The 13,085-nt window shown below is 37.3% G+C and overlaps 1 protein-coding gene across 1 annotated transcript in view; it reads left to right on the top strand.

The window, feature by feature from the left end:
- Positions 1-10,992: 10,992 nt before the first annotated feature.
- Positions 10,993-13,085, top strand: part of fras1 (Fraser extracellular matrix complex subunit 1) — a 352,881-nt gene continuing 350,788 nt past the window's right edge. Inside the window, exon 1 of the mRNA XM_088911421.1 lies at positions 10,993-11,879. Coding sequence (XP_088767547.1) covers positions 11,807-11,879 — 73 coding nt within the window. The 5' untranslated portion in view covers positions 10,993-11,806. The remainder of the gene's footprint in view (positions 11,880-13,085) is intronic.

Raw genomic sequence — 13,085 nt, 5'->3', positions numbered from 1 at the left:
TTTTTAAAAATTTGTATATTATGTAAAATTTGTATAATTTTACCAGTTAAAAGACAAATTTGGCCTCCCACAAACACACTTGTTAGGTCAGAAACTTAAGCAAAATATGCCTCAATTTAAAAGTCTCCCCAGAGCTGATCTATTCTACAATCTTGTGCAATGACTTCTCAGCTCTAGACATATAGGGTCAATTGCAACTAACTGAAAGTAGCGTAGTAACAGGAGTTCAACCCGTGCTTAGTACGCAGCTGAGGTTTAAACTTGTGCTCCCCCTTAAGACCAATTGCAACAAACTTTGCTGCTGTGCTTAGTCCGCAACACCGTACTAAACCTGTTCTCAATTGCAACGAACATAAAGTAACAGCTGCTGCCCTCTAGAGGTGACTAAAGTAGCGGACTAACTTAAACCACCTCTTCATATGGTTTAAGCAACTTAGTACCGTACTTGGTGTAACGCTAGATCGCATTAGAAGGCTCCCGAATGTAGTGGAAATAATATCGTCACTACGTACTGAATTGATACATCCATCGCTTGGAAAATCATTGCATTATTGAAATCAAATTGCTTAACAGTCATACCACATTTATTCATAATTAAGTTTATTAATACATGTGTATTAACAAACGTGTCATTTACTAATAATTATGTTTAATATCAATCATTATTTCTAGCTGTGAATTTTAAGATATCCTAGGGAGTGAAGAGAACAGAACTTAAGCAAATAGTTATATAAATGGAGCGTAAGCCTTTAATATGTTCTTCAAAATCTGGCCAGAGTCAACTGAATAGATTTGTTAAACATTTTATTGTGATGGTTCTCCATATTTGTGGTTATCAGAGGAAAGCAGGGATAATCAGGAAATGGGTGGTACAGAGAATAATATCTGTAGGCAAATGCAAGCATACGTTAAAAAAAAAAACTCGACCTTAAAAGTGATTATTTATGATAGTTCTTCGGAAAACACTGTCCCTTCTCTGTCCTGTGGCTGTGGTCCAATAATGACCATGTTGAAACAGCCAGAGTGTGCTGAATGCTTTGGAGACAGAAGAGGTGGCTCATCTCAGTCAATCAAAAGGTTGTGTAGGACTGCACATGCCACGATGATGGTGCTGGCTCTTGATGGATTGGTACGCAAACCAAATGACAGACAAGCAAAGCGTTGTTTTAAAATTCCAAAAGCTCGTTCAATGTGGCATCTTGTGTATTTATGACTCCAGTTATAGCGCAGCTCTTGTAATATTGTAGGATTTTGCAGAGGTGTCAGAAGATACTGTCATAAAGGATAACCATGGTCACCCATGAGAACCCTACAATACAACCCTTCCTCAAAATTTGATTTCAGATGACTGCTGTCAAAAATTCGAGCATCATGTGTACTGCCAGCCCATCTTGCTACCACATTGAGAAAGCTCAGATTATGGTCACATACCTTCTGACAATTAATCGAAGTATACCCACATCTGTTGATGTAAATTGGATCTTTCCTTTGCCTGTGAAAGTGAATGGGAATATTTGTACAATCAATAGCACCAACACCTCCTGGGATTCCGGTTTTAGCGTAAACAGCTGTGCAGATATCCCGTTGCCCTTCTTCATTTGGCATAGCAATATAGGTCGTATGTAGGGATGCAATGGCTGCAGCGACTCTTGTGAACTGTGCGGCAAACGGTGTACTTTTATAATATCGCCACCACAACGAAAAAAAAGATCCAGTGGCAAAAAAACACAGAGATAATAAAACTTGGTGTGTGGGGTCCAAGGGATGCCTTCCTCTTCCCTTGGATCGCAGTTGAAGCTTCAGTATCTTAATTAGTCTTCTGACACCGTTCTTTGAAAGCCTGTACCACATTTTAAACTCCCGTTCACTAAATGCAATGAATGGATTATACAAATTGCAATATCGTCTGGATATAATTCGGGCAGACTGTACTCTTTGAGCACATAAAACCCTATCATAGTAGCTCAGCATCTTCGCAGATTTTGAGTGACTCTGTCAATGTGTTGTAATAACTTTATAAAAGAAAGCGGCAAGAACACCTGTTGTGGAGCATTGTAATTTGTTCCAACTGCCCACTCATTGCCTTTGGCAGCTGGCTGAGCAGACTGTGGAGAGCAGAAGATCAGGACTGTTACCAAGATCATTGAGTAATGAAGCTAGTTTTTTTAGAAGCACTTTAATAATGGTTTTAAAATATTGCATTGATCAGAAAATATTTGCTGCACAGGCAGTTTGCAAAAATCATTTATGATGACCAACTTTTGTTTTATAATTAATTCACACTTCAAATACCTTATAGTGCAAAAGCTTTGCAAACAATATTAATTGTAAGATCACAGCTGACTGTAACATATCATTAGTGTATAGCCTATAAATGCCTCATTTCGCTTTATAAGACAGAACTGCAACCATGGCTCTTCGAGTTCAGAACTACACTTTGGCTCAAAAACTTTATTTCATTGAGCTTATCAAGTATGTTGTGGTGACAGTGGAGGATACTAAAAAGGACTCCAAAACAATACTGAGGCGCACCAATGCCTGTAGATCAGTAACTAGCAGCTTTAATGCCAGCTTCCCAGAAAAGTTCTCATCCAGCATGACCAACTTAAAAAGCCTCTAGAAGAGGCTGAAAATTGAGGCCCATAATACCATGACACAGCAATGTGCCCTTCGGTCATCAGGCAGGCCAGTAACACCTCTGCCCCAGCTGTATGCAGAAATAAGGTCAATAGTAGTAAATCTTCTTGCGGAAGTGGAAGGTGCCATTGACAGTGACGGCATTGGAATAAATACTCAAGGTAAGACTATGCATTTTTTAAATACTAGGGTGGCTTCTTTGGAGAAGCAAGATGTTTTAATTTTAATGTCTCAGTTGCCAAAATTACTTCACCCTGTGTTCAACATGGACACCAATTTAGAGAATTGAAATTATACAGATTTTCTATCACATGCTCACACTAGCAGGTATGCAATTGAAAATGATAAAACAATACTGTTTGGTTCTTTAAACAGGTGCTGTAAGAGACCTGGGAAGTGAAGATAGAGCACATTCCAAAGGAGCTCAAGTAAGTACCGTCATATAATGTTATTTTTGTATTTCAGCATGTGCACATTCTTACTACTCTTGTATTTTGTTTTAGGTGGTACAGTGGAGTGGGGAAGCCAGTTATGGGGCCTCACAAGCTTCTGTGGGAGACTCTGCCTCCCTCTCCTCTACTCTGACAGCAGCGTCCCTTCACACACCTCAGTTCCATCCTTCACATCACACACAGACTGATGTGTCGCTACGAAAAAGACTTAGCAGGTGGACTGATGGAACTGATACATTTCTCACCACTTCACAACATGCACGTACAGTACATATTGCAACATCATCGACTGTTTCAAACATAGAACACATTTCAGATATAACATACCAACAGACAGGACATTCCCTGCAGCCACAAGACAAGACTGACTCTGACAGCGAAGGTCCCTCTGGCCTGGACACTCATGTAAGCCAGTGTAGTGGAGTGGAGAGTGCTGATGTGGAGGAGAGTGGTGCAGAAGATCCCAACTACCAGGCAGAGGGAGATGATCAGCCAACACGACTTGGCAGAGCAACACGCCAGCGAGCTCTTCCCCACTTTGAAAGGAAGATGTTCGAACAAACTAAAAAAGAACATAATTTGAAACATAAACTCCTACTGACACAGGAGGAGAGAGAGAATACTTTATTTCAAGAGAAAATGAAAGTTTTAAAAAGTAAACAAAAGGCACACTATGCTAAAGAAATGTATTACCTTAAAAAAATATAGAAAAAAATTAGAAGGTCAGAGGAACAATACCTTTTTTTGCTTATGTAATTTTTAATTTCCAGTTCTGTTAGAAACAAAACTGATATCTTTACTGGTCTTTAGTTGGTGTCATTTGTAATGATTTAGCAATAGCGATATGTTCCCTTGTTCGTCCGGAGTGTCTTGTTAAAGAAAGGAATTAAAGCCACAATAATATGGTAGCGCAGCTGCAGTTCTCATTTGTTTCGTGAGTAATTGCAATTGCAATCTCATTAATAACTATGCACCCTCATCCGGTAAATTGTAGTTTGTGTAATGTGTACTTCAATTGCAATTGATCAATTTGTCTTACTGAGTCAGAAGAGTAGATTAATCAAATAAATGAATCATTCAGGGAATTCCTATTCCTAGGAACCTATTCCTTCAAAAACAACAAAAGCATTTATGAAGTACAAGTTGTAGGTGGCCTACTTGCTAAGTCTACCAGCACTACAGATCACAGTCCTATAGATCCTGGCGGCTGTATTCACTCACGCACCTATGCAGGATCACATACCATGGTGGGGGTGTGGGAGACAAAATAAATTATTCCTGTTATTTTCTGTTCCAGGAACACCCAATGAGAAAATTAGCTTACTGTAAGTACTGTCTGGCTCAGTCCTAGCAGCACCATTTGGTTAATAAGAAATCAGAGGTCTCTGGTTAACAATTTGTTCTAAATGTTTATTAACTACTTATTTATCCTTTTTGTGATCCTTTCATGGGTAGAAGTACTGACCATGTACTTTGGAACTGTGCACAAAGAAACTGTAAGTGGCAGCTTAACTGCTGATATGGCCATGTAGGATCTGAAGAAGTCAGTCAGGAGGTTGAAAATGAGCCTAAGCTTCAGTTTTTGTTTGTAGTGATTGTTCGTTTTCCTTGCAATGTAAGTAAAGAACACCTTTTAAGTATTTTATTTAAGAAGTTTAAAAAATTATCATGACAAACACATCTAAAAAAAAGCTAATCAATGAACAAAAAGCTCAATCTTGCTTATGCATTTCTACAATTTTTTCTTGAGAAAAGAATAAAGTCAAAACCTGTACTAGAAGTAATCAAAAAATGATTGGATAATTTAAAACAAAACATAAAACATGGATAAGTACAGTCTTTTTCAAAACATTTAAAAAGGGACCCTAGATCCTTTGGAATTGATCCAGACTGCTTGTCCTATAGAAACAAATTCTCTATTTTTTATTTTATTTTTATCTCATTTTGCAAGCTCTTAAAACAGGGTACATTAACAGAATTCCATTCTTTAAAGAATATTTTCTGGAAAAGAAACATTCCAAACATTAATGCTGATTGATTGTTTGTACTTTTAGTCTGAACGTTGCTGCTGAACAACCAAAGAGTGCTAATACAGGATCATTGGTATATTTTTCCAAACACATTTGACTACCACTAAAATATTTATACCCAAAATGTATATAATGTTACAGCCATAGGTGACTAGGAAGTGTCTCTAAGAGATTGACATGGGAAATAATCAAATTCCAACCTCACTGCATGAGAATGAATGTAGGAACATAGAAATCTTGTAACCCTGTTGTGAGTAAAACTACCAGTGAAACCAACAGCCACCTCTATCCCAGAGGTTAATGGGTTGTTCTGGTGGTTGTATGAGTTGTTGTTTTGGATAGAAAATTGGTATTAGCTATGGAGACATTATCTTGCAATTTGTATCAAAATAATCCCAATAAAGGGATTTCAGTGCTTGAAATGGAGAATGGATGTAGATACAGTAGGTAAAATCGTAACTGTAAAGATGCAGCCATTCAAAGTTCACGGTACAATCCCGTACCAGGCAACTATGCGTGTACCACCGTGCCGTACCACGGTATGTGATTGGCTGGCCAAAATGACCGACAGGGGCACTCGTGGTGCATTGGTCGGTAGTGGAAAGATTGAATCATTTAATCTCTTTACTGTGCACGTTTTAATCCGCTTAGTATTGAATATTTATATGGAATTTTACAACTAAAGGGAAATTTTAGTAGCTGAGCATAATATTAATTTAGGAACATAATAATATAATGTAAACTATAATGCAACAGTACATGAATATAGTTATACCGTTATTAATTTATTTATATATGCGAATCCATATTATATTCCCTATTAATCCAATTCTAAAAGTATGCTTTTGTTTAATCCGATAATGATCGTATTCGCAGAAAAGGTTAAAACGATCAATTTTCACAAAGTATATAAACGTACAGTAATATATGGTCAGAAGGAGCACGTAAAAACGTTTCCGAAATAACCACATGTAAGACTTTGATGTTTAAAATGTTTAGGGAGTAATGGAATACTGGTGTGTATTTTTTCTTTAAACTACCAAGACCAGCAATAAACAGTACAGTTTACATAATATGTTTATGTTCCTAAATTAATATTGTTTATGAGCATGTGAAAGGCATGGTGTATTGGAGATTCTCAAGACTTACTTTGTATGATTGGAAACGAATACATGATCGGATCAACTAAATGTTGTGGTGTTACTGTTTGTCAACGAAAAAATAAAGTATTTTTGTTTATAAAGACAATTACAAAGAATGTGGACCACGGTAATACTTTGAGTTTACAACTTGTCCAAGGTCATTCATTATTAATACTATTAGTGATATCTTCGGTAAAGACTTTGATGCATAAAATATTTCTGCATAATTAAAATATTTGTGTTAAAGGTGGTAGGTTGTGTACTTTTGTCCAACTGAGCAATCTTGCTTTCATAAAATATACCAACTTTTTAATGTATAATGATTAACATGCTGTAATACACAGTTTAAATTTAAAAGTCTAAAGAGTATACAACTTCTTAATTGAATAAAGATTGTCCCTCAGCAGTTGTTGATTACTCGGCCAGTGATACAAGAAATGACAAAGTAGCAGATGTCATGCCAAGCAGGTGCTTCAAATGTTTGTCCAGAATGCATTACTTTCAAAATAACTTGGTCCCTGAGTCCCATGAAGACTGGCTGGTGAAAATCAGGCCTGTGATAGACCATATGAGAAAGAAATACACTCAAATTGAAAGTGAAAATCAGTTCTCAATTGATGAAATGATAGTGCCTAACAAAGGCCGAAAAGCAGGAGGTCTGCACCAGTACCTACCTGCCAAACCCAAGAAATGGGATTTTAAGATCTTTCTGCATGGTGGGGTATCTGGTTTCGTGTATGACTTCTTTGTCTACACAGGGAAGTCTACATTTGATGGTGCTACACAAATTATACTCAGAGAGTTTGGTTTAGAGGCCAATGTAGTTTTTCATCTTTGCAAAACCATCAGAAAAACCCCTGACTGTATAGTCTACTTTGATAACGTCTTCACATCTCTCAGCTTGCTAACCGATTTGAAGGATTCCATGGGCCTCAGAAGTCTGGGAACCATTTGAAAGAATTGCTCGATGGGCTGAAAACTGGAAGATGATCGAGAACTACTGAAAAGAGAAAGAGTTGACAACGATACACAGCTTTCAATAGTCAAATGGGCTGACATCAAAACAGTCACCTTGGTGAGCACATATTCTTCTGAAGATAGATATCTGTCCCATGTCCACATATTGTGACAGAATACAACCATCATATGGGAGGAGTGGACTTGGCTGACATGAAGATTGCATTATATCACACACCAGCCAAGTCCCATCGGTGGTCCCTTTGCATATTCTGGCAACTGATAGACATTGCTGTCAATAATGTATGGTTGCTCTTTTGGCGTGACACAACAGCAATTGATCCAGTAAAGCTGAAGAAACTGAAGGCCTTCAGGCTGGATGTTGCCAAAGGCCTCATCTATCCAGAAAAGCAAAAAAGAGGCTGGCCTTCCCCAGGAAATGAGAATGATGCACCAGTGAAGGTTGTCAAGCAGCCAAGGGTCCCACAGCCTATAGATGAAATGTGCTACGATGGAATCAGCCACTCCCCAATCCTGTCTGTGAAAGGGAGATAAAAAATGTGTCCTGATGGACCTCCATCATGTGTGAGAAGTGTAATATGAGGCTTTGCATTGTCACTGGACAAAATGCCCAGATTCCATCTTCTATAAGATACTGTTGAATATAAGGACGGGTCCATAGTATGGACATTCAAAAAACAATGAACTGTTTCAATTTTGGGCCCAAATGAAATGGGGTTTTTATATTATTTAATTTTTTTAACACTAGAGTAAGTTTTGTTTTAAGTTTTAACACCAGTTGTAATTTTTTAAACACCAAAGCAAGTAGGGACAAGGGTGTGTTGTATGTTTGGTAATATTTTATATGTTTTAATGAAATACAAAAAAAGAAGTGAGTTTGAATGGTTTTATGGTTCTTTTGACTTTGTAAGCAGTTGCCAAAAACAGTTCGGATGTATACCCCAAATGGGCACCGTAGCCTGTGGGATACAGTTTGTAAAATGGAAAATAAACAAACAGCTTTGAAAAAAGTTATGTAATTGTGTTATTTAAGACAAAATACACTAGAAAATTTTCATTTAAGTTTTTAAGGACTTGCCCATTAAAGGGTTAAGTATAGAAATATTAATATACTGAATACGGTATTCTGTAGCGTTGAGATGTTTACAGACAATTGATTGGGTGGTGCTGCTCAAGTGATTTAGTGAATCAAATGAATGAATCTTTTGAGTCCATTCACCTAACTGAATTAAAAAATCAATTCACTAAAAAAGAGTCAAATCGTCTAGCTCTAATGTCTATATCCGTGGTTGTCAAACTATGGTATGTGTACCACAAGTGGTATGCGGAGCGCCCCCAGGTGGTACGCCATATGACCCTGGAAATTTGATGTGTGCACTGAAAAATTGGGATGAGTTTTCATATTTTCTATTTTAATAAAATTAGTTTATGTGTCAAATATGCAGCCTATGTACTACGATACAGCGTGCGCTAATACTTGAGTGGACACAAGAGCTACTATGTAATTCCATACCATTGTACTTAAGTACAATGCACTTAAGTGCTACTAACTTAAGTGGCTAACTGTATTTAAAAATGTTATCATCCCAGCACATAGGAAGGTAGGAAAATGTGCATGGATTTGGAACACTGACAATCTTGTGAGCACAGGAAACCGTGATAGATAACAGAAAAATATGTAAGAACTGTTCTAGGTTAATTTGAGAAAAATATACCAAGCGTCTCTGTGTTTCGCTCCCATGTGCATGAAATAACTTCTTTTAACTTCTGAGATGGACTCCTTGTCACGCCCTCTGCAGCCAGAGGGCGCTCCTACTCTGTCCTGTCCTTAGTTTCTTGTGCTTTGCTGTTCTTCTGGTGTTTCTCTCTCTCTGGGGCTATATATTTCCGGGTCTCTCATTCGTCGTCACTCAGCATTGACGTTCGGATGTCCCGAGACCTGCTTAGTTCCAGGTTGCCCCATGTCCGCTGCCTGAGGGCATTGGTTTCTATACAACTCCTGAACTGCTGAGCCCGGGCTAATCCCCTGTTTTGCCACTACGCATATGGGTCTTTTTCCGCTCTCCTGTCATTCGATGGTTCATCCCTTCCAACATCCGTGACTCTCCTGAAACAGAAATGGGGAAAAATGCAAGCTTGCAGATTGCTAAAGCAGGTAAGCCCCACACTATTTGTGAAGAACTTTGTTGGCAAAAGAGCAGACACATATTATGTGTGGAGAAAAAGCTGCTAAACAGCTCAACCTGCTGCCCCCTTCGAAAGACACAATCACTTATGGAATTATTGATATGGCAGATGATGTCAAAAGTACGCTAATAGAGCTTGTTAAGATGAGCAGATGCTTTTCACTGCAATTAGATGAGTCTGTAGATGCCTTTGATTTGGTCAATTTGCTCGTTTACATTAGATATGAGTTTGAGGGCATGTCCCATTAGGACTTTCTGTTCTGTAAGCCGCCACCAACAAGAACTACAGGAGAGCACATATTTCAGCTTCTGAACGAATTTATCGAAGAGAATGGCATCGACTTGATAAAATGAGTCGGAGTTTGTACAGACGGTGCTAGAGAAATGATAAGCTGACACAGCGGTGTAGTTGCACGAATTAGAGAGGTTGCTCCAGATATAAAGTGGACGCACTGCAGCATCCACTGTGAGGCCTTGGCAGTCAAGAAAATGCCTGAGGATTTAACATCTGTTAGACTCTGTTGTGAATTGTATCAAGGCTCAACCAATGAATTCACATCTGCTTTGCTCGACTAAACAGGCTCACCCCTCTCACTGAAATAGTGCTTTTTTATTGTTTATTTTTAATTGTTGTTGTTCCTGTTGTCATTCTGTAAAATGCTTTGAAAAGCCACCTTTAAAGGTGCTATATCGAATAAAGTTTATTATGATTATATTTATTTTATGTGTGTGTGTGTGCGTGCGCGCGCGCGCTCATGTTGGTCATTGAGATTTTCTGTGGTTCCATGAAAAGATGACTTGTAGGTGGTACTTGGATGCTTTGGTTTGATCAGGGGTGGTACTTGGTCCAAAAAGTTTTAGAACCACTGGTATATATGGTTTCGTTTGTTGATCCTAACATTGAAATGCTATTGCATTTTACCTTTAATAAACCATACATTTGGAGATGCGGAGTGCTAGCAAAACTTTGAGAGATTACATAATGTTTTTAGATGTCATAGATTAACGAAAGTAACGACAAATTAAATTGTGTCGCTCGATCCGTAAACTGGCTTTTAACTTCCTCAGGAACTCTCGATAAACTTTTTATAAACACGAAATAATGCGAGTAATCTACATTGATTCAGTGCTTAAAGAATCCCATTTTTTTTGCTTTACAAGGTATAAAAAACACACAGTAAAGTGAGCTATAAGAATAATGTTAAATCGACAGACGATATGACCAATAACTGGTAAAAAAAAACTTTGAAAAACTTTGAGTCCTCAAAACAATGCATTCAATAAAGGGACGCCCTTACTACAGTAAATCTGACAGGATATTAAATTAATTTCAATATATTGAATATATATATATTGAATATATTTTTAAAGTTTTACTACGCCCGAACCAATGTGCTAAGTATTGATGTATAGGCAACTAAGCTGTGATAGGAAGGCTGTCTTTTTCATCTGGGGTTTGGAAAGACAAAAAGGCAGTTTTTAGCTTTGACTACGGAATCAGGTTGCTCCCACGTGACTCAATGGAATTTCGGTTCTGGCTCATTGTATCCATTTTCACATGCTGCGGCTACAGTCTTTCATGCAAAGTGCGCTGGTATTTTTTTGTTCCAAGACTTTGGTCTCTTTTCTACATTTTGCAATGACATCGAATTTTTGTAATTTGAAGTAAACGAATTTTCGTTTGCTTCTGTAGAATTAATCTAATTTTCTTTTAAAAGCCGCATAGCTAAGGGGCACAAATACATTACAACAACTGTGTTACCCTGCATTCGGATCAGTCCAGACACGACCTGCTCCAAGAGTGAGGTGCAAGTTACTTTAAAAGAAGCCATAACAAGTGGTGGATTTTCGTTATTTCTAGTAAACAGCTGCATCAGAAGTTTCAACAGTAATCGCTTGAGCTCTGGGTTAGTTTGTATTTAGTCGTGGATGTGGGGTTACCGCGAATAGATTTTATTTCAATCTAAGTGTGTTTAGTGCGGTGTAAATGTAAAGCTTTGTCGACGATCTTTTCTTCGTCTGCATTTTTAGCGGAAAAGTCTTTAATTTGGATGTATGTCTAATTATCCAGTTTTAGTGTCGACGGATAATCTATACCCCATCCTGAAGTGTATTATTTAAATATTTTTGCTAGTATCTGCCTCGTTTCGCAAGTAACACATTTTCGATCTTGTTTTAACTTTTATATGTAAAGGCTGAGTCAGGAGCTCAAACGTGGAATTCCGCAATCTGTTTACGATTCGAAGCATTTTCGTTCTGAATCCACCATTTTATCACGATAAGATCTAACAATGGTTTTTGCAAAGTGTATTTTATCTTCTAAGTAGAACGCTTTTTTACTTTTCCATCTCGTGGATGTTTTTATTTTTCGACCACTAACCATGGTTTGCCGGAAATTATGGGTTTGCGTTGCGGTTCTAACTGGATTTGTCACTATACCTCGAGGAATAGATGGTTAGTATACATTTATTTTTTGATAAGATAATTTGTTATTGTACAAATCAAATATTGAAATATATTTTGTGCATACTGTTATATATAAGTAAGTGTTTCGTTGCGATACTGTGTCATATATTTGTATTGGTTTCGCAGACCGAACCCTCAATGTTCAGGCTGCTTTTAGGATTAAGCACTCAGTTCAGTCATTTAATAGCTGCCTTTAGTTTTGCTTACAATGTTCATTTTAATTACAGTGATTTTGAAATAAGCAGAGAGAACGCATTAGACAGTTGAATCTTAGATTAACCTCAGTTTATTTAGGTGTATTTTTCTTGAATGGATTTAAGACATTAATCAAACGTATTCGAGAGATCCATTTGAGCTTAATTTTTATTATTGTAGCTTTATCTTTTTAGATTTTCCGAAATTTCCTGATTTCAACCATTAAATTCTAACTGCAAATTATTTTTCGAATCCTTACTTTTATATAGTATACAGAAAACGTGGCTTTATGTTTGTGTTATTTGTGCTGCATGACAATTTTATTACATTAAATGCAGAGTAATGACTTTCTTAGAGTTGAGGGGAGCAGTGGTGCAGGTAAAGTTTTATTAAACTTTAAGGATCTTTAGGCGATAAACTCTTCACAGAAGAATGCCACGAATTTTCATTACGGTTTCTTGTTCAATGAAAAGTTATGCTGCGAGAAATGTTTCATCCCCCTCTATATACAACCCTCACTCAGCGAAGTTGTAATGATATGAGTAGTATGTTATGAATGAGTTGTTAGTATAGAATTTCTGCGAGTATAAGCCTGTGTTAATTTAAATATCACTGTTAAAATTCCTTAGAACGAAAAGGCGTGTTGACAAGTCATTTAATTGATTTGTTCATTGTTTGAAGACAACCTTTCATCAGTGTTTGTCCTCCGTTTCCTTCATTGCTCTATTTTTGGTTTCCACTGGGATTTTGTTCTAAAATACAGAAAATTAGAAGAAATACTGATCAATGACATTCATGGAATTTGCAGAGCGATCGAACAGTTGACCACTTAGAACGTATGAGCTTAATATTAATTGCTTGTAGGACAACATTTTCAAGGCTAATGTAGGTTAGCGTTTGTAATTCAAACCTTAAGTAGAGCACTTTACATTCAATTTGAAGTTCACTTTGAAGTGACTTGGAGCAAAATTAAGGCATTATTACTGTAGTTTAAACATT

Source organism: Atractosteus spatula, chromosome 3 (assembly GCF_055471065.1).
Source record: "Atractosteus spatula isolate fAtrSpa1 chromosome 3, fAtrSpa1.hap1, whole genome shotgun sequence".
NCBI classification, from domain to species: Eukaryota; Metazoa; Chordata; class Actinopteri; order Semionotiformes; family Lepisosteidae; genus Atractosteus; species Atractosteus spatula.
This window is presented reverse-complemented; position numbering and strand designations above follow the sequence as displayed.